The sequence below is a fragment of the Hypanus sabinus genome, chromosome 21 (genome assembly GCF_030144855.1).
Source record: "Hypanus sabinus isolate sHypSab1 chromosome 21, sHypSab1.hap1, whole genome shotgun sequence".
Classification (NCBI taxonomy): Eukaryota; Metazoa; Chordata; class Chondrichthyes; order Myliobatiformes; family Dasyatidae; genus Hypanus; species Hypanus sabinus.
In genome coordinates, this window is record NC_082726.1 from 14707681 (window position 1) to 14733502 (window position 25822).

Below are 25822 nucleotides of genomic sequence, written 5' to 3' on the forward strand. Positions count from 1 at the left end.
ACCCATTTAACTCTGCTTTAAACACCCCCATGGTGAGCATGAATCACAATTGCCCCGAAATATTTACTCCAGTGGCCCAAGTGAAGCATTGGTTCATTCATTCCACTACATGAGTAACAAACGTGAAGTAGATGAAGACATTCATTCACCATCAATACTCCCAAGTAGTAATTGCTTCAGTCCCATGCTAAAGCATGTAGAAACTAGGAATTTTATAAAATGTTTTTATAGGTAATAAATTTTATTCCTTTTTCAGTATTAAGCCACTGACTCCTGGTGGCACCTCGAGTATGTGGCTGCATGGTGGGCTCAAGAAGAAGTGGAACATAAGCTGTCAGCAATCTCCACTTTTAATGCTATCAAATATTAATCTTCCTCTTCATTAAAATGGTCACCAACACTCTGTCCACCAAAGAAAGCAGTATCTCCCAGAAGCCACACATTTTAATTCCACATCCCATTCTGGTATGTCTATCCATGGCCTCCTCTACTGTCAAAATGAATCCAAACTCAGGTTGGAGGAACACCTTATATACCGGCTGGGTAGCCTCCAACCTGATGGCATGAACATTGACTTGTCTAACTTCCGTTAATGCCCCTCCTCCCCTTCTTACCCCATCCCTGACATATTTAGTTGTTTGCCTGTTCTCCATCTCCCTCTGGTGCTTCCCCCCCCACTCTTTCTTTCTCCCAAGGCCTCCCGTCCCATGATCCTTTCCCTTCTCCAGCTCTGTATCACTTTCGCCAATCACCTTTCCAGCTCTTAGCTTCATCCCACCCCCTCCAGTCTTCTCCTATCATTTTGCATTTCCCCCTCCCCCCACTACTTTCAAATCTCTTACTATCTTTCCTTTCAGTTAGTCCTGACGAAGGGTCTCGGCCCGAAACGTCGACAGTGATTCTCCTTATAGATGCTGCCTGGCCTGCTGTCTTCCACCAGCATTTTGTGTGTGTTGTTTGAATTTCCAGCATCTGCAGATTTCCTCGTGTTTGCTCTTTAGAAGTTTAGATCTAATAAGTTCCACAAGGATAACATAAGACGTTCATTCAGATCACTTGGACTTTTCAGGAATAAATTTTATTGTTATAGCTCTGTGACTTTATTGTATATAGAAAACTGGAGAGTCAGTAAACAAGATCAAACTAAACTCTGTTGTGGCAAAAAGGTCAAAGGGCACCTGATGGAAGTATTCCAGGTGCCTTGAAACCTTCATTGGCATTCCTCTCCTGCCTGTCTTGTTGAGTATTTCTGGCAAATTCCTTGGGGTGCAAGTTCATAGCTCCCTGAAAATGGTGACACAGTGGATAATGTGGTGGCTAAGCTGTTCAGAGCCAGGGTATTGAGGATAAAAGTTGTGTCAACATGGGTTAGGTCACACAGCTACCACACTATAGAACGGTAGTGATAACACTAAAGTGAGTGCAGAGGAATTTCACCAGCATGTTTCCTGGAATGGAGAACTTTAGTTACAAGGAGACATTAGATAAACTGGGATTCTACCTGGAGTGCAAGAAGCTGATGAATGACCACAGAGGCTCATGGGTACATACATAGAGGGCAGCGATATGGTGAGGTCAGTATTTCTTCCAAGGATAGGGTAGTCTAAAACTGGAGGAAATAAGACAAGGTGAAGGGAGATATTTAAAGGAAATCTGAGAGACAAGTTTTTCCACAGCATGGTTTGAAACAAGAGGAGGTGGCACAGGCAGGTAGGATTATAGCATTTGGAAAAGTATTTGGGCAGGTACATGGTTGGGAAGGGATGAGTGTCATTGGTTAAGTGCAGGGAAATGGGATTGGTACAGATAGGAATCTCATTCAGCGTGAATGAATCAGGATGAAGGGCCTGTTCTCATGCTGTCTCTACCACCACACCCTGACCTGCTGGGTATGTCCCAGAGACCTGCCACTTAATGACTTTGACATTCCTGTTTTTGTGCTCTGAACTTGTTCTCTCTCTCTGTCACTATTAACTCGTCCAGCAGATGGCCTCACCTACAGCTTATCCCCATAGCAACCAAGGATCTACTCAAAGAGATTTCCCTTTGCCTCATCCATCCCTTTGACACCGCCCCCCTCACTACTTCAAAACCAATTTCATGCCAATGTTTAAAACTGATTGTTTGGTGCTCAGTTGCTCGATTCAACAGGTTAGTCAGGCGCAGGGTGGAGTGTTATTGCAAAGCGTCTCAATGGGACAAATGACTTGAGTAAATAGAAGCTGATTCATCAACACCAGTGGTGGGGAACTTGTATTTGTAGTGTTTCCTGTTGAAATTTTAATTCACCTATATGACAAGTGAATGGGTCAAAAACAGCAGGGGCAAGTGTTTCTTGTTCTGGTGGTAGATGTTAAAATGTACATATCAACCCATTGTATAACAGGCAGATCAAACTAGCAAAACTTGTTAATATATGGTTGCTTCAGCCATATGCTAGTCTACCATTTGATCTGAACATTTAGCCAGTACTTACAACACACTTGTTGTACACTTTGCTTAAATCCAGAAAATAGAACTAATCAGTCCTGACGAAGGGTCTCGATCCAAAACGTCGACTGTTTATTCATTTCCATAGATGCAGCCTGACCAGCTAAGTTCCTCCACCATTTTGTGTATATTGAATAGAATTGATTTGCCTTAAACAGGCTGCAATTACTACTTGCAAAAATTAACCGAAACTTGTCAGAAAAGAAAAACATGAAGTCAAAAAGGGTAGATGCTGAAAGTCAGAACCAAACAGGAAGCAGTAGAAACATAGATTAGGCAGAATCTCTGGAAAGTGCATCTCAGGTCAAAGACCATACTGTAAGCTGGACTGTAAAAGATTCACATGGAAACAAAATAGAGGGGAAGAGAATCAAGAGTTACAGGGGAAAATATTTTACATTGTTTGCATTTGGAATCCAAAATGCTCAGCCAGACAGTGTAGTGGAGGCATGTTCTGTGATGGCCTTCTTAGCAAGGAATAATTTGAAAGACTGCAGAAAAGGGGCTGGGATGGAAAGAACAAATTGCTCTGGAAAAGAGCCAGCACAGACACTGTAGGTCAAATGGCCTCTTCCTGTGGTGTAGCCAGTGTTTTATGGTTTTGAGAACAAGGAAAACAAGGGAAGAAATTAACAGAAAGTCAATAATCACAATGGGTGATTGAGCATTGGAGAAGTAAAAAAGTACAGGCAGTATTTTGACTGAACGCATTTACAGTAGCTGGAAGATTATTGGAAGAGTTAAGTTTGAAGGTAACAGATATGGAGCAGGGGAATGCTGATGATTGAGTGAATACACTGGCAGAAGCTCATCTCATGGTCAAACACAACATAATGATTGTGAAAAGTCTGGCTCAACTTGAAAGGGCTATAAAGAGAAAAGTGGCCGGGAACACAGTCTATGACAAGGACCAAAGCTAATTGCTTCAGAGATCCCTTGTCAAGATGCTGAAGTCCAGAAAGAAAAGTTCTGTTGCAGATTTAATCCTTCTACTGATGATTAAATCCATTTCCCCTGGTTTCTGACTTCTTTACTAATTGCAGCATTTTCTAAACTCTGAAAATTTCTAAAGGCACTTAATGGTAGTAAAATAATTTTAATCTTCAGAATAGTAAAGCTTCACAAGAAAACAGACAAAACAAAATTGTGATCTTCCTTTAACGTGTTGAGAATAACTGCAATGAATCATTTTTCTGTCACAAAAATAAAAGTTACCGCTCTGTGTACAACATTACTTTTATATCTTGCTTTCTTTAGGTGCTGGTTATACAGATATATAACATACATAGATACATTAAGACTCAAAACTGTGCATATGGAAAGAATCCACAATAACTCAGCTGACAGAGCCCAGTTGCTCAAGGTATATAAAAATGGCTACTATTGTTAACGCCATTACATGTGATCATTCTAAACTAAAGAAATTGTGAGGATCATATTTCAAGTCAGAGAACTGTATAGTACTTTATAACCGTATACTGTAGCTCAACTCTTTAAGGACAACAAGGAACAAAGTGCACTCGAGAGGTTCTGTGATGCAGTTGCATTCTTCCAACCTTGTATTCAAATAGACATTGACGGGTATGAGCAAATGAAACTTCAAAACAAAAATAATTCAAATCAACCTTAGTCCCTCTAGACATCTTCATATCATTGGAAGATAGATTATTAACTACTAGTTACCATTTAAGTCCTTAAGATACATCAAATTCAGGTTCTATCATCTGAGGAGACTATTTTCAATAGATTGTATCAGAAGATGCACACATGCAAATGACATTTTGTACAAAATAAGCAAAAAAACCCAGAATAATTCAAGTTCTTAATAAAGTTGAGTGGGCTAATTGCTATTCCTTATCACTGTACAGCAAGTTCATTCTGAATGTAAACATATAATCATACTTCGGCTGAATATCCTTATTGGAAACAAAGCTTAAACCAAGATTTATCAACCAGATTTTCAATACATAATATTGTAGTGAAATGATAGTCTCAGCAAGGATGACTAAAATAAATCAAAGAGCCCAGTTTCCCTTTTCTCATCATTTAAAGGGACATCACATCATGTTGAGAGATTTTAAGGCACTCCTCTCTCCCAAACCCTATGTTTTTGGTTAAGGAAGCCTGCTTCCCAAAATATTGACATGTAAAACACAAAGAACTACAGATGAAAGTCACACTGAACAAGATTTCCAAATAACACTTGCTGTCAGAATTTTAAGATTGGTCCCATGAGTGAATAACTAAAACATACATTTCTTTGCCATCACAAAGAGCACAAAGCTAGCACAGTGTTTTAAGTGCATACCTGACACATTTGCACTGTGAGTTTGAAACAGTCTTTCAATGTGTGAAATTAAAGAGAAATACACCCAGCATATTTCTTCATGAGCATCGACATGATTAAACTTTAGAAGAAACACTCATCAATGTTTTAAATTTGAAAGAGCAACTACCTCCAAATAACATTCAATAGAAAGTGGAGTCCTGATAAATGGCTAAAGAAATGGGAGACAAAAGGTGGGTTTGCTTATAAGACGGGATGAGAAAGATTTTCTCTGCATTTTCTTGCAAGGCTGCCCATCTTCTGGCCCAGCTGAGAACCAGGGAACTATTTTTTAAAAGTATATTATTAACAGCAGCAGACAGATTTAGCTGCTGAGTAACCTTGGGACTCAAACATGACAAATCTAAGTGGAAAGCAAGCTTTCCTCATGTTCCTAGTTCTTTAACTAATCCCGAGTTCTTATGGCGAGCCTGAATATGCAACTAGGTGTCCTCATCATCATCACTGATGACATCTCTCCTCTCAGGTGTTGCAGTTTCACGTTCCCGGAGAAAATCCTGGCGTATTACTTCCAATTCACTCAACTCCAGGCGCACTTTCTCCAAGTGGAAAGCTCGGCGACTCTGGATCAGGCGCATTGGAAAGGGATTCATGTCCGCAAACGCAATGTAGGTAAGTTTTCTAGAAAACAAAACAATTATACTGGTAATAAATACAACGAGAAACGATCTGGTAGTTTTTCTTCCTTTTGTCCCGTTGCTCTCATCAGCTCATTGAAAATTACACACAATGGTTTGACTTCATCACAATCGTGCAACTAATACATAAAGGAGGGGATAAAGAGCCTGTGGCTCATCTTGAACATACACATAACATGCAATGGCATCTGTTCACAAACCAGGATAGCTTGTAGGGCCAGAAGGAACTCGCAAATTAGGAACAGGTGGCTCCTCAAGTTGCTTCTCCATTTATTAAGATCATGGCAGATCTGATTTTAATTTCAATTCTATATTCCTATCAACCCCAATAACATTCACTTACTTATCAAATGTCTAGCTACCTCTGCCTTAAAAATACTGACCCAAAACCCAAGAGAAACAAAAAAAGGTCCCCTCATCTCACTTAAATAGTAACCCATTATTTTTAGAGTTTACCCACAAGAAGAGATATCCTTACCGCATCCTTGTCCATACGTTTCAGTTGACTATAAATACCAGTGGAAATGAGTCTCATCAGTCCAATATTTCCTCAATCAACCCACTCATCAGTCTCTTAACTAGCCATTATCTTCCTTGATCTTTACAGCTATGAGTCAATAGATAGCATTCTCAATCTCAGTGGGAAACATGTGACTTCAATCCTCTCTTGAGAATTGGAGACAAAAAATCTAGACTCAATGTAGCACCAACGGAGTGCTGCACTGTCAAAGTTGTGTGTGTTTATGAAACTGTAAACCAAGGCTTTGGCTGCTTTCTCTGAGATTTAGCAGAACCTGTGACAGTACTTAGAAGAAAAGCAAGAGTCCTCTGACTGCCATGCCATCACTGGTCATTATCACTGCTGTTTGGAAGAGCCTGCTGTGCAACTTGTTTGCTACATTATTTTCTTTATCACAGTGACAACATAAATTCTTTCATTGGTTGCTAATGTCTCAAAGACATGAAAGGTTTTCATAAACACAAGACTTTTTTCTGCCATAACACAGGGAAATTGAGCTAGTAGGGCACTTAGTTCTTTACACCTTTTTCGTTATTGAGATCACACCCAATATGTCAACTAAAATGGTATATTGTTACTGGTTATCATTTCCTTGATACACGGTCATCCACATCCAAATTTAATTATGAAATAGTTCCAAGCTTGTATATACCCACTAGTTCCCTTTAAATTTTTAATCAGGTTACTCAATAGTCTTCTACCTTCCAGGTAGTACTAACTAAAATAATTTAGAATTTTCTATATCTATCCTGAAATTCTTCCAAGGTCAAAATGACCTTGAGTTAAATGGCTATAACTATTTAAACTATTTATACTAACTAGGGCTTTGTGTGGTCAGAATAAAATGTTTGCCCAAACATATTAGGAATCTCCTAGCATTTTCTGTCTAGATTTCAGATCTGCCATATTTTGCTTTTGAATTAAATTCAATCTGCTGTTTGGAATTCTTCTGTAGTTGGAGGGTCTTAAAATCAGCTATATTTGTTATCAACAGGGCCTTTTATTTTCTCAATAGTAGGATATTTTACTCACTAGATTTTTCCTTTCTAGATTTTCCATAAAATATATCCATTCCATTCACCCCCTCTTGTTTGCTTTCTTCAACTCAGTCACAAGAGTCTATGCAATCTCAGCCTGTCCTTCACTGAAGTACATAACTGATTCTTGCACACCTGTAATCTCAGATTTTGTTCCAATTTTCAACAGCAGCAGGCTTTCCTTAGTTTTTCATCTGACTAACAAATTTAAACCTTCTAGTAGAGATAGAGTCATTAAGCATAAAGAGACTCCATGCCAATCACCAACCATCCATTTCATTCTCCCCACATTCCCTTCAGCTTTCCCATCACCTACATACCTGCAGGAATTTACAGTCTCCAATTAACCTACTAACCTGTAGGTCTTGGGACATGGGGAAAAAATTAGAACACCCTGAGGAAATCCACATGGTCAAAGGAGAACATACAACCTCCACACAGAATGCACCAGGCCCAGGAGCCAGAGACAAACTACAGAGCCAACAGGGTGCTGGGTTTGTTAAAGTAAGAAAATGAAAACTGAAAAATTAAATAACTTGCAGTTAAATCAGATCAGTCTCTCTTTATAAACAGATAAATATTCAGGAGAAGATGGATCTAAAATGGAAAGGTATGAAATTGTTCAGCTCAGGAGACCATCATAGAGCTTACCGTGCATCAAGAATAGTGCGAGTGAAGTATCTCAGATACTTGAATATGGACATATAATCCTGAAGCTTTAGAAACTCATCCTCCTTAAATTTGAAGACTGCAAGTGCATATCGAAATATAACCTGTGCACGACACAGAAAAATGACAAATATTAAAATGGTAATTTGTGTTGCTGGTGTCAAACACTGCAAGCAAAATTGAAATGACAGGAGTTTCTAAATTGGGTTTTAAAACACAAATCAATGAAATAAATTATGACGTGTACTAGGCATCAATATTTCCGTTGTATCAAAGAGATTCCAATGAAAAAAGCAAACTCCTTACTGTGACATTACTGTAAAGGTTCCCATTACAAAGAGGTGAATTTTTTTACTGTACCTTTGGACCTTCATACAGGAACGAATCCCAGATACGGAACAAGATGTCACTGACAATACTGTCCACAAATACCACAAGGAACCAGTTAAATGTGATGAGTGAAAAATCCACCTTGTATTGTTCAAAATGTGCATGTAACCGTGGTAATTTCTCACTCAGCAAGTCCTTGAACACCCGCTGGTCAACCTGATGTAAAGAAAGTAACATCATGGAGTATTAATGTTAAAATGAAGCACCTTTCACATCCTGGGAGTGCAAAAAAGTTAGTAAGTTTCTAATGAAGTGCTTTTAATAAAGGGCTACAGTGAGGGTGATGGCTAGGGCATGGAAGGAAACATTGCTGTTCAGATTTTGCTATGGGATATGTTTATACAACTGCATAGGCCGATGATAACTTTATCTGAAATACTAAACTAAAAAATTTATTTCAGAATGTTGGGATTATTTGGAATTCTCTACCAGAAGGTTGTGAGTGGCTAGTCATTCATTCTAGATGTTTGAGCCTTGAGAAGATCAGGGAACTTCAGAATGCAGAAGAATCATGCCATGAAGGGTATACACACAGTTAATAGTCTATCTTCTTCACATGTTTAATAGATGGTCACACAGAGCTTCATCCAACCTAACTTATCCATGATGTGGAGGAAACCAAGGGCATGTTAAAGCATTTAAATGACCCACATGCAGACTGTGTTGTAAACATTGACTTGTTTTGTATCTGAGATGTAGGGTTTGTATTTCCCTTTCCATAAATAACTCAATCCTAAAGATCAGTCTTGTGCCTCTTCTGCTTCTTGGCATGAACTGAACAGATATTGTAGGTAGCAATCTGTTCAGAGCACCATACTGATTCAGAGTCTACTGGGGACATCCCCTTCATCAAACCTTGAAGATGACAGCCAGCATCACACAGCTGAGCCTGCATGTGGAATTTGAGAATGTATTGTCTTTGAGTCCCCTAAACCTGTGTGTAGAAAACACATGCCTGTACTATCAAACTTCCTGGTGTTCACATGCAGTGCTATCAAAATTCTGTGTGTAAGCACAGCACTATTGTGAACGTCATTACTGCTGGTAACTGCTCTGCATATTTCCAGTAAACAGGATAGCTAATTTGTTGTCAACCTCATCTCAGCTCTCATCCTAAAGAACCGCAGTTCACCTTTCATACTCACTACTATGTATAATATTGGAGAAATCCCTAACTAACTTGTTTGATATGTTTTCACAGTCCTAGCTCGGTTTATTTCTTTCAGGTATTAATAAATGTCCAGTCTCTTCAATTAGCAGAACAATTACATGATGTTCCTCTTGAGAATTCTGGACAATACAAACAGGGGGTTTGAGAAAAGCTTAATCTTTTCTCATTACTGCACCACCTACAGAATTAAATCAAACTCAAGCAGGAGTTTATTGTAGTTGAATTAAGAATAAGCAAACATACAATTATCTTACCTGTGACCCAAGCAGGTTCTTTGTGTAATAGTCTGGAGTCATAAAACACTCAGTAATGGCAACAAGGCACCAAAATGCTTCCTCTTGTTCCAGGTATAGAAGTGCTATCGCAGCCAACCTACGTGGAAGGTTTCATATATCTTAATGCAAGCTCATTACTTCTTCACCCTTGCTAGGAAGTTGTGTTCAACAGAAACAATTACATTCCCTATGCACTGACTCCAGGTTCATTAAACCATCCACACCTGTAATCTCAGTGTTATTAAAAATTTAATTACCCACAAATAAACATAACTAATCCCAGTGGCACTGTAATCAAACTTTCATAACTTGGTGCATTCACTTGCGGAAATGTACGAGAGCAAACCAAATCCAACATCAGATATACCATACTTTCTCAAGGATTGTCACTTTATTTTTTGAGTGAAAGCTTCAATTAATACACAATAGTAGATGTTCATTTCCCAATTATACCACCAATTTATTGATAGACTCGTACAGCACAAGAGGCAACCCCCACTGATCTTGCCTGTGAAAGAGCTTCAGAGCTATCCACTTAGTTAAAGTTTAATCCAGCTAATTTCTTCACAAAGGATAATGTACCCTACCATGGCAATGATCTTGTGAATGTTTTGTTGCAATCCTTTATTTAGGCAGGGAGACAAGCCCCATATGTAATTTTCTAGATGCAGACATCTTTATTCTTGTATTTAGATTGTACTGCAACCTAGAATCTATAGGGTGGGCTGATGGGAATGTGGGGATGTAACTGTTACCATACACTCAATGGGCTGAAAGACTGTCTTCGTGTTGTGACTGTGACTCATTTATGGTTCATTATCTCCAGGGAAAGATGAGTGATCTGCAATTTAATATTCGCTGATCTAGCTATTCTGTTCTCTTTTTTTTGTTAAATATTTACTTACACCACGTGGAAAGTAGAGTTTGGTTCCTGAAGATATAAATTTCAATCACATTTTCCATCTCCAACCCATCAAAACTAAGCCTCCAGATGGAGCCTGTGCTTTCAAGTGAAACTACAACTCCCCTAATCTCCAGATGCGTCATAAACATCAAACGATTGGCCTTTCCTCAACATAATCCTGATAGTGCTGCCTTGTCAGGTGTTAGAAAAGGGAGGAAAGTGTGAAGAGAGCTCACACTGGTAACTTCATAAAATCTGATCCCTGTTACTTACAGAACTTGATTATATTTCAGCCGAATGTGACCACACAATTCAACTTCAGAGGAAATTTGATACAACAAGTTTGATAGAGATCGTTTGCTCTCTCTCTTGATGGTGAGGGAGAGTTTGCTGCTGACTTTTGAGTCAGGAAACTCAAAATAAAAAGTAAAGCTTCAGACCGACTGTAACATCGACATGGCGACTGTTGTCTCCCCTGTCGCTGTGGAAGGAGTGAATGCTGCCTCTTCCTTGTTTTAGTGAGAGAGACTGCTGAGGGATGTTGAGATGTTGGAGTGAACAGTTAGTTTTGGATGTACCATGATCTCTCTTTGGGGCTTTGCTGTTGCTTGCATGGTGAGTGATAGGAACACTGACACTTTATTCTAGAATAAGTGGGGGGCAGAGTTGATGCTGCTTGTGCGTGGAAGGGGATGGGGGCTTTGGTGTTCTTACTTTTTCTTCTGTCATTCATTACTTGGGGTTTTTCTTCTGTTTCGAGGATGTCTGCAGAGAGTGAGAACTTTAGGTTGTACATTGTACAATTTCTGATATTAAATGGAACCATTGAACCTCTGAATATCTAGCACCCTGTAATAATCTGAAAATGAAGAGGATACTTTTGATGTGGTGGATGACCACACAAAAAGTTCAAAACCTGAGACCAGCTGAGCAAGTGATTGAAGTGTCAGTGGGAGAGCATTTTGGAGATGGGAATAAGGATGGCAGGAAACTGAGGTGCTGAATTGGGGAAAGGCTGATACCAATATCACAAGACAGGATCTGGCAAAAGACTGGGAGCAGTGGCTTACAAGAAGATTGGCATCCAATGAGAAAATAAGACAATGGTAATGTGCAAGGATATCAAGGGCTGTATTAAAAAGTATGTGACAGATGAGAACTGAAAACTGGTGAGATGCTTCAGGAGTACAAGTATTGGAAGTATTTTGAAAATTAGGAGGGTAAAAAGGAGACAAGATATCATTGGAAGATAAGACTGGAAAATCCCAATGCATTTTATAAATATAAAGGACAAGGGGCTAACGATGGAAAGAGTAGAGATTTCAGGGAAGATGACAGTGAATCACTAAATCATTAGAAAGGAAGCATTAAATGCCTCAGAAGGCTTAAAGTTGGATAAGTCCTAGGTCCTGATCAGGCATTATGAGAGGCAAGGGAGAAAACTTCTGAAGACCTGACAGGGCTTTTGAAATTTCACTTACTTCAGCTGATATGTCAGAGAACTGGATGACAGCAAATGTGGTTCTTTATTCAAAGACAGAAGGGATAAGTCAATTACAAGGTTGTAACTGGAAAAAGTGAGGGACAAGATTAATCTACAATTGGAAAGGCAGGATTAAATCATAGATAACCAGCATGGCTTTATTAGGTGAGATTCTGTCTGACAAATCTGTAATAGTTTTTGTTTTTTAAAGAGGTGTCGATGAAGGCAGTGCAGCTGATGTAGTCTATGCGAACTTTGGTAAAGCCTCTGACGAGGTCCTACACAGAAAACCATTTCAAGAGCCCATGGCATCCAGGACAAATTAACCAACTGAATCCAAAATTGATGGTAATAAGAGGCAGAAGGTGAAGATGCTTTTGGTACTGGAAGCCTTTGACAAGTGATGGACCACAGGAATTGCTCCTGTTGTTGTGATGTACATTATTGATTTTATATGAATATAAGAGGTATGATTAGTAAGTTAACAGATGACAGAAAATTTGGTGTGTTAATGATAGTGAGGAGCTTAATCATAGTACCACACAGCACAAAATCAGCTTCTTTGGTTCACCATGTCCATATCAACCATCACGTAGACTATACCAATCCCATTTACCAGCCGAGTCCATTCCCTAAATGAGCTGGCAATTCAAGTATTAGTGATACTTGAAGGTGTGAGAGCATCTGCCTACACCCCCCACTCAGGCAACACATTACAGATTCCAGTCACCTTTAGGGCGAAAAAATTCTTCAGCTCAAAACCTCTTACACTTTACCCTCATCTATTATCTACTTTCATATACTTCTGCCGGAGGAAAAGTTTCCTAATAACTAACCTATTTATGTACGAGTTGCCGTTGACTCTTAGTGACCCTATGGATACTGTACTGACCAGGGATAGGGATAGGGATTTCATGACAAGATATGGAAGTAGATTGCCTGGCTGTTCTTCTGCGCTGCTGTGCTGTGCAGGTTGGGACGTGGCTGGATTCAAACTCAGGACCATCTCTAAGCCTCTAAGTTTAGTGCTGATGACACTACACCACTGGTTGGGGCATCCGTATTTATGCCCCTCATTAATTTCTACATGTCTCCCCTGAGTTCCTCCCCCCCAGCAATAACACTAGCAGATTTTTATTTCATCTGTGTTTTTACTAACCTTACACTGATGTCCAGTGTAAATTTATAAACAGTAGGGGACTCAGCACAGATCTCTGTGGTACTTTGCAGGTCACACACTTCCAATCACATTCTTCCTTGAAAAAGTCTTGGTTTAGGGAATGGCACTAATTGGGAATGGTGAAGGAGAGGGGGGCATTTTAGGGTAAGGAACAACAGGTTTACAAGCGGTCTGAGGAGGAATTACTTTTGGAACCTGAAAGGCACTGGCTTAGTGAGGTACTCCCACAACATTTTAAGAAACATTTTTTAGAATTAGTAAGAAATTGAAGGCTGCAGGCAAAAGTGCTGCTAGATTGAATTAGTATAGATGGTCAGCATGTGCTTGGTGGGTTGAAGCTTTTGGGCTGAATGGTTATGAGTTCCATTTACATACTGACAAGATCTTCTGTAACACACAAACCTAGCTAATTGTGAGTCTGATCACCATTTCCGATCTGTTAGAAGCCTTTCATGAAACAAACTAATTATTTTTCCAGTTTGTAGGATAAAGAAACCATAGCAGAGCTGTCTCCAATGTTGCAGCAGCCAGTAGTTGCTGAAGAGCACCACTAGATGGCAAATACTCAACAAACTTCGCCTATTCCACACCATCAACTTTATTGCAAATTGGAATTCAAACATAAACTGTTAATATGTGGCCCCTAAAGCCATCACACCATTCACTAAGATCACAGCTGGTCTGATCAAAACAGAATGAGTCTTCAACCTGAAATTACCTCTCACATAATGAGGCCAGGCAGATTCTATGGAAAAAGTGCAGTCGATGTTTTGGGCCGAAATCCTTCAGCAGGACTGGAGAGAAAAAGCTGAGGGGTAGATTTAAAAGTTGGGGGGGGGGGGGAGGAGAGAGAAACGCCAGGCGATAGGTGAAACTTGGGGGGGGGTGGGTGATGAAGCAAAGAGCTAAGAAGTTGATTGGTGAAAGAGACAGAAGGCCATGGAAGAAAGAGAGGGGGTGGGGGGAGCAGCACCAGAGGGGGGGCGATGGACAAGCAAGGAGATAACACGAGAGAGATTGCTTTGAATAGTCTGTGTGGACTTTGGTAAAGTCTCTGACAAAGTCCTATGCGGAAAACTGTTTCAGGAGGTCACAGCTCATGGCATCCAGGACAAATTAGCCAGATGAATCCAAAATTGTTAACTTACTGCTGACATCCTATACCATCACCAACTTTATCAGCTCTGGGGATCTCCCATCCACTGCCTCCAACCTCATAGTTCCCACACCCCACACTTCCCGTCTCTACCTCCTACCCAAGATCCACAAACCTGCCTGTCCAGGTAGACCTACTGTGTCAGCTTGCTCCTGCCCCACTGAACTCATTTCTGCATACCTTGACACTGTCTTATCCCCCCCTTGATCAATCTCTTCCCACCTATGTTCGTGACACTTCTCATGCTTTGAATTTTTTCAATGATTTTAAGTTCCCTGGCCCCCACCGTCTTATTTTCACCATGGACATCCAGTCCCTATATACCTTCATCCCCCACCGAGATGGTCTCGAAGCTCTTCACTTTTTTTTGGATTCCAGACCTAACCAATTCCCCTCTACCACCACTCTCCTCCGTCTAGTGGAATTAGTTCTTACTCTCAATAATTTCTCCTTTGGCTCCTCCCACTTCCTCCAAACCAAGGATGTAACCATGGGCACCCATATGGGTCCCAGTTATGCCTGCTTTTTTGTTTGCTTTGTGGAACAGTCCATGTTCCAAGTCTAAACCAGTATCCATCCTCCCTTTTCCTTCGCTACATCGACGACTGCATTGGTGCTGCCTCTTGCATGCATGGTGAGCTCGTTGACTTCATTAACTTTGCCTCCAACTTTCACCCTGCCCTCAAATTTACCTGGTCCATTTCTGACACCTCCCTCCACTTTCTTGATCTTTCTGTCTCCATCTCTAGAGACAGCTTATCTACTGATATCTACTATAAGCCTACAGACTCTCACAGCTACCTGGACTATTCCTCTTCCCACCCTGTCTCTTGCAAAAAGGCTATCCCCTTCTCACAATTCCTCCATCTCCACCGCATCTGCTCTCAGGATGAGGCTTTTCATTCCAGGACGAAGGAGATGTCTTCCTTTTTTAAACAAAGGGGCTTCCCTTCATCCATCATCAACTCTGCTCTCGAACGCATCTCTCCCATTTCCCGCACATCTGCCCTCACCCCATCCACCCGCCACCCCACTCGGGATAAGGTTCCCCTTGTCCTTACCTACCACCCCACCAGCCTCCAGGTCCAACGTATAATTCTCCATAACTTCTGCCACCTCCAACGGGATCCCACTACCAAACACATTTTTCCCTCCCCTCCCTTTCTGTTTTTCGCAGGGATCGCTCCCTACGCGACTCCCTTGTCCACTCGTTCCCCCCATCCCTTCCCACCGATCTCCCTCCTGGCACTTATCCTTGTAAACAGAACAAGTGCTACACCTGCCCTTACACTTCCTCCCTCACCACCATTCAGGGCCCCAGACAGTCCTTCCAGTTGAGGTGACACTTCACCTGTGAGTTGGCTGGTGGGTATACTGCGTCTGGTGCTCCCGGTGTGGCCTTTCATATATTGGTGAGACCCGACGCAGACTGGGAGACCGTTTTGCTGAACACCTACGCTCAGTCCGCCAGAAAAAGCAGGATCTCCCAGTGGCCACACATTTTAATTCCACATCCCATTCCCATTCTGATATGTCTGTCCATGGCCTCCTCTATTGTCAAAGTGAATCCAAACTCAGGTTGGAGGAACAATACCTCATATACCGACTGGGTAGCCTCCAACCTGATGGCATGAACATTGACTTCTCTAACTTCCATTAATGCCCCTCCTCCCCTTCTTACCCCATCCCTGACATATTTAGTTGTTTGCCTGTTCTCCATCTCCCTCTGGTGCTCCCCCTCCCCTTTCTTTCTCCTGAGGCCTCCCATCCCATGATCCTTTCCCTTCTCTAGCTCTGTATCTCTTTCGCCAATCACCTTTCCAGCTCTTGGCTTCATCCCACCCCCTCCGGTCTTCTCCTATCATTTCACATTTCCCCCTCCCCCCACTACTTTCATATCTCTTACTATCTTTCCTTTTGGTTAGTCCCGATGAAGGGTCTCGGCCCGAAACGTCGACAGTGCTTCTCCCTATAGATGCTGCCTGGCCTGCTGTGTTCCACCAGCATTTTGTGTGTGGTATTGTTTTAACTTATTGCTGAGTTATTTTCTCTTGTTTGTGACCTCTGTTTCTCTTTCCAGATGATTCCTGATCCAAGTGTTTTCAGTACTCTATTTTTATGACAGGCAGCACTTATTGTTGTCTAGCACTTGTTGATGTCTATTTTATCTTTCATCAGATTCACTCAGCTCCAGACACAAGCTTAGTCTAGCCATGGGCTAAAGATCTGAATTACAGATGAAAATTGTTATATTATTTATATATATATATATAAACTTCTTGAATTTACAGTAAAAGGTGAGGGAGAAGACCAGAATCAGCACAGACAAGAACTGTGCAGGTTCCTGTAGCTACGTATTTCTGGACAAAGTGTAGGTCAATGTGAGAATGGGTTTGGCCTGGACAAAAGTATACTTCTGCCTTAATTTAAAATTCTTAATACAACCCGCCTCTCACAACCTGGTATATTCCTGCCAGTGATATCTGGTTAATCCACTTCACACAATTTGCTTCATTAACAATTGAAATAAAAATCTCCATTTTAGCTTAATGAGATTTTACTATAAATGGCTACAAGCCATAATAAATGTAATTTGCAGTTCAATTAGATTAATTTGTCCAGGAATATGTGCATTATCTTCCTTATACAGATCATGTTATGAATCACTTGCATAGAAGTCTCTAGGCAATGTAAATTGGAAATCACCGTTTTTCCCTCTCAAAATGCAAATTATTTTAAAATCCTAAGCAACAGCAATGGAATGACAATGTTGATGCGGCCTCTACCATTAATCAAAATCCACTCAGCTCCCAATTTACCATTCTTCTTACCGACCAGTAGGGAGCAGTCATGAGCAGATTTCACACTCCATTCTCATTCCACATTCCATTCTCAGTTCCCTGCTTCGAGTTCTTAAGACCATAAGACACAGGAGCAGAATTAGGCTATTCAGCCCACTGAGCCTGCTCCGTCATTCCATCATGGCCAATCCCGGATCCCCATACACCTGCCTTCTTGCCATATCCTTTGATGCCCTGACCGATCAGGAAACAATCAACTTCTGGTTTAAATATACCCACCGACTTGGCCTCCTACTTCAGTCTGTCGTAGAGCATTCCACAGATTTACTACTCTCTGGCTAAAAAAAATTCCTCCTTATCCCTGTTCTAAAAGGTCACTCCTCAATTTTGAGGCTGTGCCCTACCATAGGATACATCCTCTCCACATCCATCCTATCTAGTCCATTCAACATTTGGTAGGTTTCAATGAGATTCATCCTGCATTCTTCTAAACTCCAGTGAGTCAGGCCCAAAGCTGATAAAAGTTCCTTCATCCCCGGAATCATCTTCATGAATCTCCGCTGGACTCTCTCCAATGACAATACATCCTTTCTGAGATATGGGGTGCAAAACTTTTGACAATACTCCAAGTGCAACCTGACTAGTGTCTTATAAAGGCTCAGCATTATCTCTTTGCGTTTATATTCTACTCCCCTTGAAATAAATGCGAACATTGTATTTGCCTTTTTTACTACAGACTCAACCTGTAAAATAACCTTCTGGGAGTCTTGCACAAGCATTCCCAAGTCCCTCTGCACCTCTGATGTTTGAACATTTAGATAATAGTCTGCACTATTGTTCCTTTTACCAAAATTCATTATCATACATTTCCCAACATGGTATTCCATCTGTCATTTTTTGCCCATTCTTCCAATTTGTCCAAGTCTTGCTGCAATCGCATTGCTTCCTCAGCACTACCTACCCCTTCCCCTATCTTCCTATCATCCACAAACTGCCACAAAGTCATTAATTCCATTATCTAAATCATTGACAAACAATGTGAAAAGTAGCAGTACCAATACTGATCCTTGGGGAATACCACTAGTCACTGGCAGCCAATCAGAAAAGGCCCCTTTTGTTCCCACTCGCTACCTCCTGCCTGTTAGCCATTCCTCCACCCATGCCAGTATTTTTCCTGTAACACCACAGAATTTTATCTTGTTAACCAGCCTCATGCGTGGCGCCTTATCAAATGCCTTCTGAAAATCTAAGTAAATAGCATCCACTGCCTCTCCTTTGTCCACCCTGCTTGTTATTTCCTCAAAGAATTCCCACAGGTTTGTAAGGCAAGACTTCCCTTTACAGAAACCAAGCTGACTTTGACTTATTTTAACATTAGTCTCCAAGTACCCCAAGACTTCATTCATAATAATAGACTCCCAACACTTTCCCAACCACTGAGGTTAGGTTAACTGGCCTATAATTTCCTTTTTTTTGCATTCCTCCCTTCTTAAAGAGTGGAGTGACATTTGCAATCTTCCATTCCTCCACTGGCATGCCAGAATCAAGTGATTCTTGAAAGATCATGACCAATGCATCCATTATCTTTTCAGCAACTTCTCTCAGGACTCGTGAGATGTAGCCCTCTGGTCCAGGTGACTTATCTACCTTAAGACCTTTGAGTTTGCCTATCACATTTTTCTTTGCAATAGCAATGTCACTCGCTACTGCTCCCTGACATTCACAGACCTCTGGCACATTGCTAATGCCTTCCACAGTGATGGCTGATGCAAAGTACCCATTAAGTTCATCTGCCATTTCTTTGTCCCCCATTACTACTTCACCAGCATCATTTTCCAGTGATCCAATATCAGCTCTCACCTCCTTTTTACTCTTTATTTAACTGAAAAAAACTTTTGGTATCCTGCTTTAAATTAATGGCTAGTTTGCTCTCACATTTAATCTTTTCCCATCTTATAGTTTCTTTAGTTGTCTTTTGTTGGTTTTTAAAAGCTTCCAAATCATCCAGCTTCTAACTCATTTTTGCTACCTTATATGCCCTTTACTTGGCTTTTATGCTTCCTCAGCTTCTCTGGTGAAAGCGGATCCAAGGAACCACATGCTCTGAAACCTTCTGATCTCTGTTGTGGTTGCTTCTCCGTGATGCCAGTTGATTAAATTTTCATCATCAGTCTTTCCATGGACTTTTGCCCCTCTCAATCTCCATCCTCCTCCAGTAATAGAACTGAGATTCTGGCATGTGTCCATTTCAGACTATTGGTATTCATGCTCTACCAATGACTGCTATCTCTTCAGTTTACAAAGCATCTTCGGAATTCCTGAAATTTCTCCATTGCTCTTCAAAACCTTCCTTGCTGAGCAAACTTTCGATCATTTATAGCAAGAGCTACTGATTTGGCTTAGAATCAAATGTCATGATAATGTTGACCCAAGAAATGCTGGAGGAACTCAGTGGGTCAGGCCAAATTTATGGAGGAAAATGGACAGTCAACACCTAGGAAGAGTGTCTCGACCTAAAATATCAACTCTCCATTTTCATCCACAGGTGATGCCTGACCTGCTGAGTTCCTCCAGCATCTCACTATCAGTCTTGCTAATAATGTTCCTCTGAAAGTGACTTGGATCATTCGTAACTTGGATTATTCCTTGTGTAAACACTAACTGATTACCAGTTGTCTGCTCTGTGCTAGTCTCTAGGACAGGACTTTATCAAGTGGTAGCTCTTTCACAAAGCAGCAACACTACGAATGGAAACAAATAACTGAACACAGCAAATTTTATGATTCTGCATAAACAGTGGTCAATATGAAGGGATGGGGGAAAGGAGCAAGGAAAATCTCTCCCTGTGCCTCTGACAACCTCGTTATTCCAAAATATTGTGTTGTGGCGACCCATTTCCTGGCACATCCGAACCGACTCACAATTAGATAGCCTACGGGGGTTTGCGAGCACAGAGCTTTGGAGCCTCTGCGCCATGGGGGGCAGGTTGAGGGAGGCTTAAAAGTGAGGCTGAAGATTTCGAATAAAGTTTATTCCTTCGACTGCAGTTACCGACTCCGTGTCGTAATTTTAGCGCTGCGTGTAGCACACCGCTACAATTGGTGACCCCGACGGTCCAAACGGTTTTTGGACCAGAAATGACCGACGCCGCCTCTGTTCATGCGGTTTCGTTGAAACTGCCGGGTTTCTGGACACAGCGCCCGAACCTACAGTTCCAGCAAGCCGAAGCCCAATTCCACGTTCGCCGGATCACCTCAGAAGACACCCGCTACTACTACGTGGTGAGCTCCCTCGACCAGGACACAGCGGCCCAGGTCGCGGAGTTCGTACAGTCGCCCCCGGCAGACGGCAAGTACACGGAATTCAAAGCCCTGCTCCTCAGGACTTTCGGACTCTCACGGCACGAGCGGGCTGCCCGTTTACTGCACCTGGAAGGCTTGGGCGACAGACCTCCATCGGCTTTAATGAATGAGATGTTGTCTCTCGCCGACGGACACACACCCTCCCTCATGTTTGAGCAGGCATTCCTGGAGCAGCTGCCCGAGGACATACGCCTGCTGCTGTCCGACGCGGATTTCAGTGACCCCCGGAAGGTGGCAGCCCGGGCGGACTTGCTGTGGAACGCCAAAAAGGTGAGCGGGGCATCCATCGCACAGATCTCCCAGCCACGCTCCCGGCAGCAAACCAGTCCAGGCCCGGCCGCAGAGCCTGCCAACCCCCGGCCCAATGAACACTGGTGCTTCTACCACCAGCGGTGGGGCGCAGAAGCCCGCCGTTGTCGCCCGCCCTGCAAGTTCCCGGGAAACGCCAGGGCCAGCCGCCGCTGATGGCTATGGCAGCTGGCCATCGGGATAGCCTCCTGTATGTGTGGGATAGAAGGTCCGGACGCCGGTTTTTGGTCAATACTGGGGCTGAGATCAGCGTTTTACCTCCGACGAGTTACGACACCCGCAGCAGAGCACCGGGTCCCCCTGAGGGCCGTGAATGGCAGCACAGTAAGGACCTATGGCACCCGTCAGGTGCAGCTACAGTTCGGCTCCAGCCAGTTCACGTGGGACTTCACACTGACCGCCGTAGCCCAACCGCTTCTGGGTGCGGATTTTTTGTGGGCTCACAGCCTACTGGTCGACCTGCCCAGGAAGAGACTGGTACATGCCGAGACCTTTCAGACGTTCTCCCTGGGTGCAGCCCAGTTGCCAGCCCCTCACCTCGGCTCCATCACACTGTCCGACAACGACTTCACCAGGGTCCTGGCGGATTTCCCATCGGTTCTGGCACCGCAGTTCACAGCGGCCATGCCCAGGCACGGCGTACAGCACCACATCCCGACCCAGGGACCACCCCTCCACACCCGCGCTCAGCGGCTTCCCCCGGACAAGCTCCGACTGGCGAAGGAGGAGTTCCAGAGGATGGAGGAATTGGGGATTATCCGGCGGTCCGACAGCCCATGGGCCTCCCCCCTGCACATGGTGCCCAAAGCGACGGGGGGCTGGAGACCGTGCGGCGACAACCGCAGGCTGAACGAGGCTACCACACCGGACCGCTACCCTGTGCCGCACATTCAGGACTTTGCAGCAAACCTGCACGGCGCACGGATCTTCTCCAAGGTAGACCTCGTCCGAGGGTACCATCAAATCCCGATGCATCCCGACGACGTCCCCAAAACGGCTCTCATCACCCCGTTTGGCCTTTTCGAGTTCCTCCGCATGCCGTTCGGCCTGAAGAATGCCGCACAGACGTTCCAGAGGTTAATGGACGCGGTGGGACGGGACCTGGACTTCGCGCTCATCTATTTGGATGACATCCTCATAGCCAGCAGCAGTCGTCAGGAGCATTTGTCCCACCTCCGTCAACTCTGCGCCCGACTGAGTGAGTACGGTCTTACAATCAACCCCGCCAAATGCCAGTTCGGACTCGATACCATTGACTTCCTGGGCCACAGGATTACTAAAGACGGGGCAACCCCTCTGCCCGCTAAGGTAGATGCGGTCCGCCTCTTTCCCCGACCTACCACGATCAAAGGCCTTCAGGAATTCGTAGGTATGGTCAATTTCTACTGCCGCTTCCTCCCTTCAGCTGCCCGGATCATGCGCCCCCTGTTCGCCCTGATGTCGGGTCCGAGCAAGGACATTACCTGGGACGAGGAGTCCGCCGCCGCTTTCGTTCAAACGAAGGAAGCTTTGGCGGACGCCGCAATGCTAGTACATCCCAGCATGGACGCCCCTACCGCCCTCACAGTGGACGCATCAAACACGGCAGTTGGTGGGGTGCTGGAGCAACTCATCGCAGGTCGCTGGCAACCCCTGGCGTTTTTCAGCAAACACCTGCGACCACCCGAGCTCAAATACAGTGCTTTCGACCGGGAACTGTTGGCGCTCTACCTGGCAATCCGGCATTTCAGGTACTTCCTAGAAGGTCGGCCCTTCACCGCGTTCACGGACCACAAACCGCTTACCTTTGCATTTATGAAAGCGTCCGACCCCTGGTCGTCCCGCCAGCAACGCCACCTGTCCTACATCTCTGAATACACGACGGATGTCCGGCACGTCTCGGGTAAGGACAATGTCGTGGCGGATGCGCTCTCTCGCCCTACCGTTCATGCCCTTTCCCAAAGGGTAGACTTTGAGGCACTGGCAGAGGCGCAGCAGGCGAATGAGGAGATTCCGAGTTACAGAACCGCAGTCTCCGGTTTGCAGCTCCAGGACCTCCCCGTGGGCCCGGGTGAGAGGACCCTACTCTGTGACGTCGCCACCGGCCAGCCCCACCCCGTCATCCCGACAGCCTGGCGGCGCCGCGTTTTCGACTCCATTCATAACTTGGCGCATCCCTCCATCCGGACAACTGTCCGGATGGTTTCCAGCAGGTTCGTTTGGCACGGACTCCGCAAACAGGTCAGTGAATGGGCCAAAACGTGCATGCACTGCCAGACGGCCAAGGTGCAGCGGCACACCAAAGCCCCACCGCAGCAGTTCCATCCCGCCCACCGGCGTTTCGACCACATTCATGTGGATATTGTGGGCCCCCTGCCAGTGTCGCGCGGAGCGCGTTACCTCCTGGCTATCGTGGACTGGTTCACAAGATGGCCAGAGGCTGTCCCGCTCACCGACACCACCTCCGAATCTTGCGCCCGAGCCCTGATCGCCAGCTGGATATCTCGCTTTGGTGTACCAGCCCACATTACCTCCGACAGATGCGCCCAGTTCACCTCCAGCCTGTGGTCAGCTATGGCCAGCCTTTTGGGGACTCAGCTGCACCACACCACTGCCTACCACCCACAGTCGAACGGGCTAGTGGAGCGTTTCCACCGTCACCTGAAGTCGGCCCTCATGGCCCGCCTGCGAGGAGCCAACTGGGCGGACGAGCTTCCCTGGGTCCTACTCGGCATCCGCACAGCGCCCAAGGACGACCTGCACGCCTCGTCGGCCGAGTTGGTATACGGCGCGCCCCTGGTCGTCCCCAGGGAGTTCCTACCAGCCCTAAGGGGGCAAGAGGAAGATCCCGCAGCAGACCTGGGCAGACTACGCGAGCGGCTCGGTAACCTGGCCCCCATACCCACTTCACAGCACGGGCGGCGCCCGACCTGCGTACCCAAAGACCTACAGAACTGTAAGTTTGTGTTTGTACGAAGGGGTGGGCATCGGCCACCGCTGCAGCGGCCATACGAGGGGCCGTTTATGGTGCTCCGGAACAACGGGTCCACGTTCGTGCTGGACGTTGGGGGGAAAGAGGAGGTTTTCACGGTGGACCGCCTCAAACCGGCCCATGTGGACCTGGCGCAACCGACCGAGTTTCCGGCACCTCGGCGCAGAGGCCGACCTCCCAAGCAGGTTCTGGCCCAGACTGTGGACATTGGGGGGTGTATCGCCGGTTCTGGGGGGGGGGGTTATGTGGCGACCCATTTCCTGGCACATCCGAACCGACTCACAATTAGATAGCCTACGGGGGTTTGCGAGCAGGTTGAGGGAGGCTTAAAAGTGAGGCTGAAGATTTCGAATAAAGTTTTTTCCTTCGACTGCAGTTACCGACTCCATGTCGTAATTTTAGCGCTGCGTGTAGCACACCGCTACAGTGTTACAACAAAGCAGGAGTTGTGCGGCACACACAATTAGAAAGCTAGAGGAAAACTAATATTGTAATTATTTGGAGCTGGCTGAACAGCTCCAAGCCTCAGGCTTCAGGAATATCTCAGAATCATTGGGGAGTACCTATAAAATATCAAAAATCAAAACCTCCTAGCAATAACTGGTGAATAAAAGTGCCCTAAAGTTGTAGAGATCTATTAAGAATGTGTTTTTGATTTTATCTGGCCTTATTCTATTCTGATTACCTAGCAGATTTAACAACTAAGATCACACCAGTCTCAGCGTAGTCAAACTTAATTCACTGCAATACTTTTAAATTATGTGCAATTTATACAAGTATCATTTCATGGAAAGAAGCTTGCAATAATATTTTTCAAATGTAGCTTCTAGTAGTAGTTATTTTTTATCTGCTGAATTGTTAGTGAGAAAATGGGGAAGGGGAAGTAGCACCGGTTAATGAATAATTCAAGATCTATTCAAAAGTAGGACACACCTGTTTAAGCCTTGACAGTATCCAACATCTGGATTCCTCCAGGAAAATGCCAGCAGAATGTTTCGGAGTTTTTGTATTCCTTCCGAGGTTGGTGAGGCATAGTGCTTATTATTTGGCAAAGTGCGCATAAGATCCAGCTCAATCTGTTTTGAAGCAGGGTTCTGCTTCTCTAGTGCCTTCTCTAGCAAGGAGTTAAAATATCCTGAACCACATTTATCCCTGTATTTTCTGACCTGGAGGTTGACACACCACCTCCAGACCTTTGATCTATGTTCATGTGGAACACCCCAACGAATGAGGCTCTTCAATTCAGGTGAGCGCACCATTTCTCGGTTCATGGTACCAGCAAAGTAATTTGCCCATTTAACTCCTGTGGAAATTTCTTGGCTGTCGGTGAGTGACATGGACTTTAAGTCTAGAGCTCGAACTTTGGCAATCAGTGTCTCCTCCTCACTATCTTCAGGCACTGTCTTGAAGCCATAAATATCGTATTCACTGAAATGAAAATACCAAAGGTTTCATTTAACATTTTTCTACTTGTGGGATTACATAACACCAAAAATAGTGCAGAACCACTACCATTTCTTTAACGTCTTTCCAGTCATATTACCACCTATTTTAATACGTAGCTCCCCTCTATATGATTCTGTTTAGTAATTGAGGATGGGGTACTCTTTTTTGTTCACCAGTACACTCCTGTCTAAATTTATCTCCAAGCTGTCAGCACTAACTCTGGGTTGCTTCCCTTTCTCAATGACACATCCACAACAAAATACCATTTCTCAATTTTACTGTTTGTTTTGCCATAATGTTCATGGTTTGGAATGGACAAATTTATACTCCAATTCAGTTAAACTTAATTCATTACCAAACTGTTGTCACCATCCCATGTCTTTTCTAAAGACAGGCTCTAAAATGTTTCTTGCCAAACACTAACAGGATACATATTCAATATTAGGTATTCTCAGTACTGTCCTCTGATTAATGAATGATTGGCAACCTTTGGACAATTAACAGTTTGTTTTGCTCCACTGAAGTTTAAAAACCAAAATCACATTAATGGTTTATTTCTCAGCGCAGCAGGACATTCTACCGTGCTTAAGAGACTTGGCAATAGATTCATGTAAATTAGATTTGTAAATCTAATGTGAAATATCTTTGTTGGTATCTAGGAATGTGTTATTGA

The 25822-nt window shown here is 43.8% G+C and overlaps 1 protein-coding gene across 1 annotated transcript in view; it reads right to left on the minus strand.

Annotated features, from left to right (window-relative positions):
- Nucleotides 1-2541: 2541 nt before the first annotated feature.
- The window catches only part of tbc1d2b (TBC1 domain family, member 2B), a 109818-nt gene continuing 86537 nt past the window's right edge, over nt 2542-25822 (minus strand). Inside the window, exons 9-13 of the mRNA XM_059946015.1 lie at nt 24637-25131; nt 9517-9634; nt 8062-8247; nt 7684-7805; nt 2542-5458 (exon numbers count right to left, since the gene is read on the minus strand). Of these exons, the coding sequence (XP_059801998.1) occupies nt 5260-5458; nt 7684-7805; nt 8062-8247; nt 9517-9634; nt 24637-25131 (1120 nt within the window). The 3' untranslated portion in view covers nt 2542-5259. The remainder of the gene's footprint in view (nt 5459-7683; nt 7806-8061; nt 8248-9516; nt 9635-24636; nt 25132-25822) is intronic.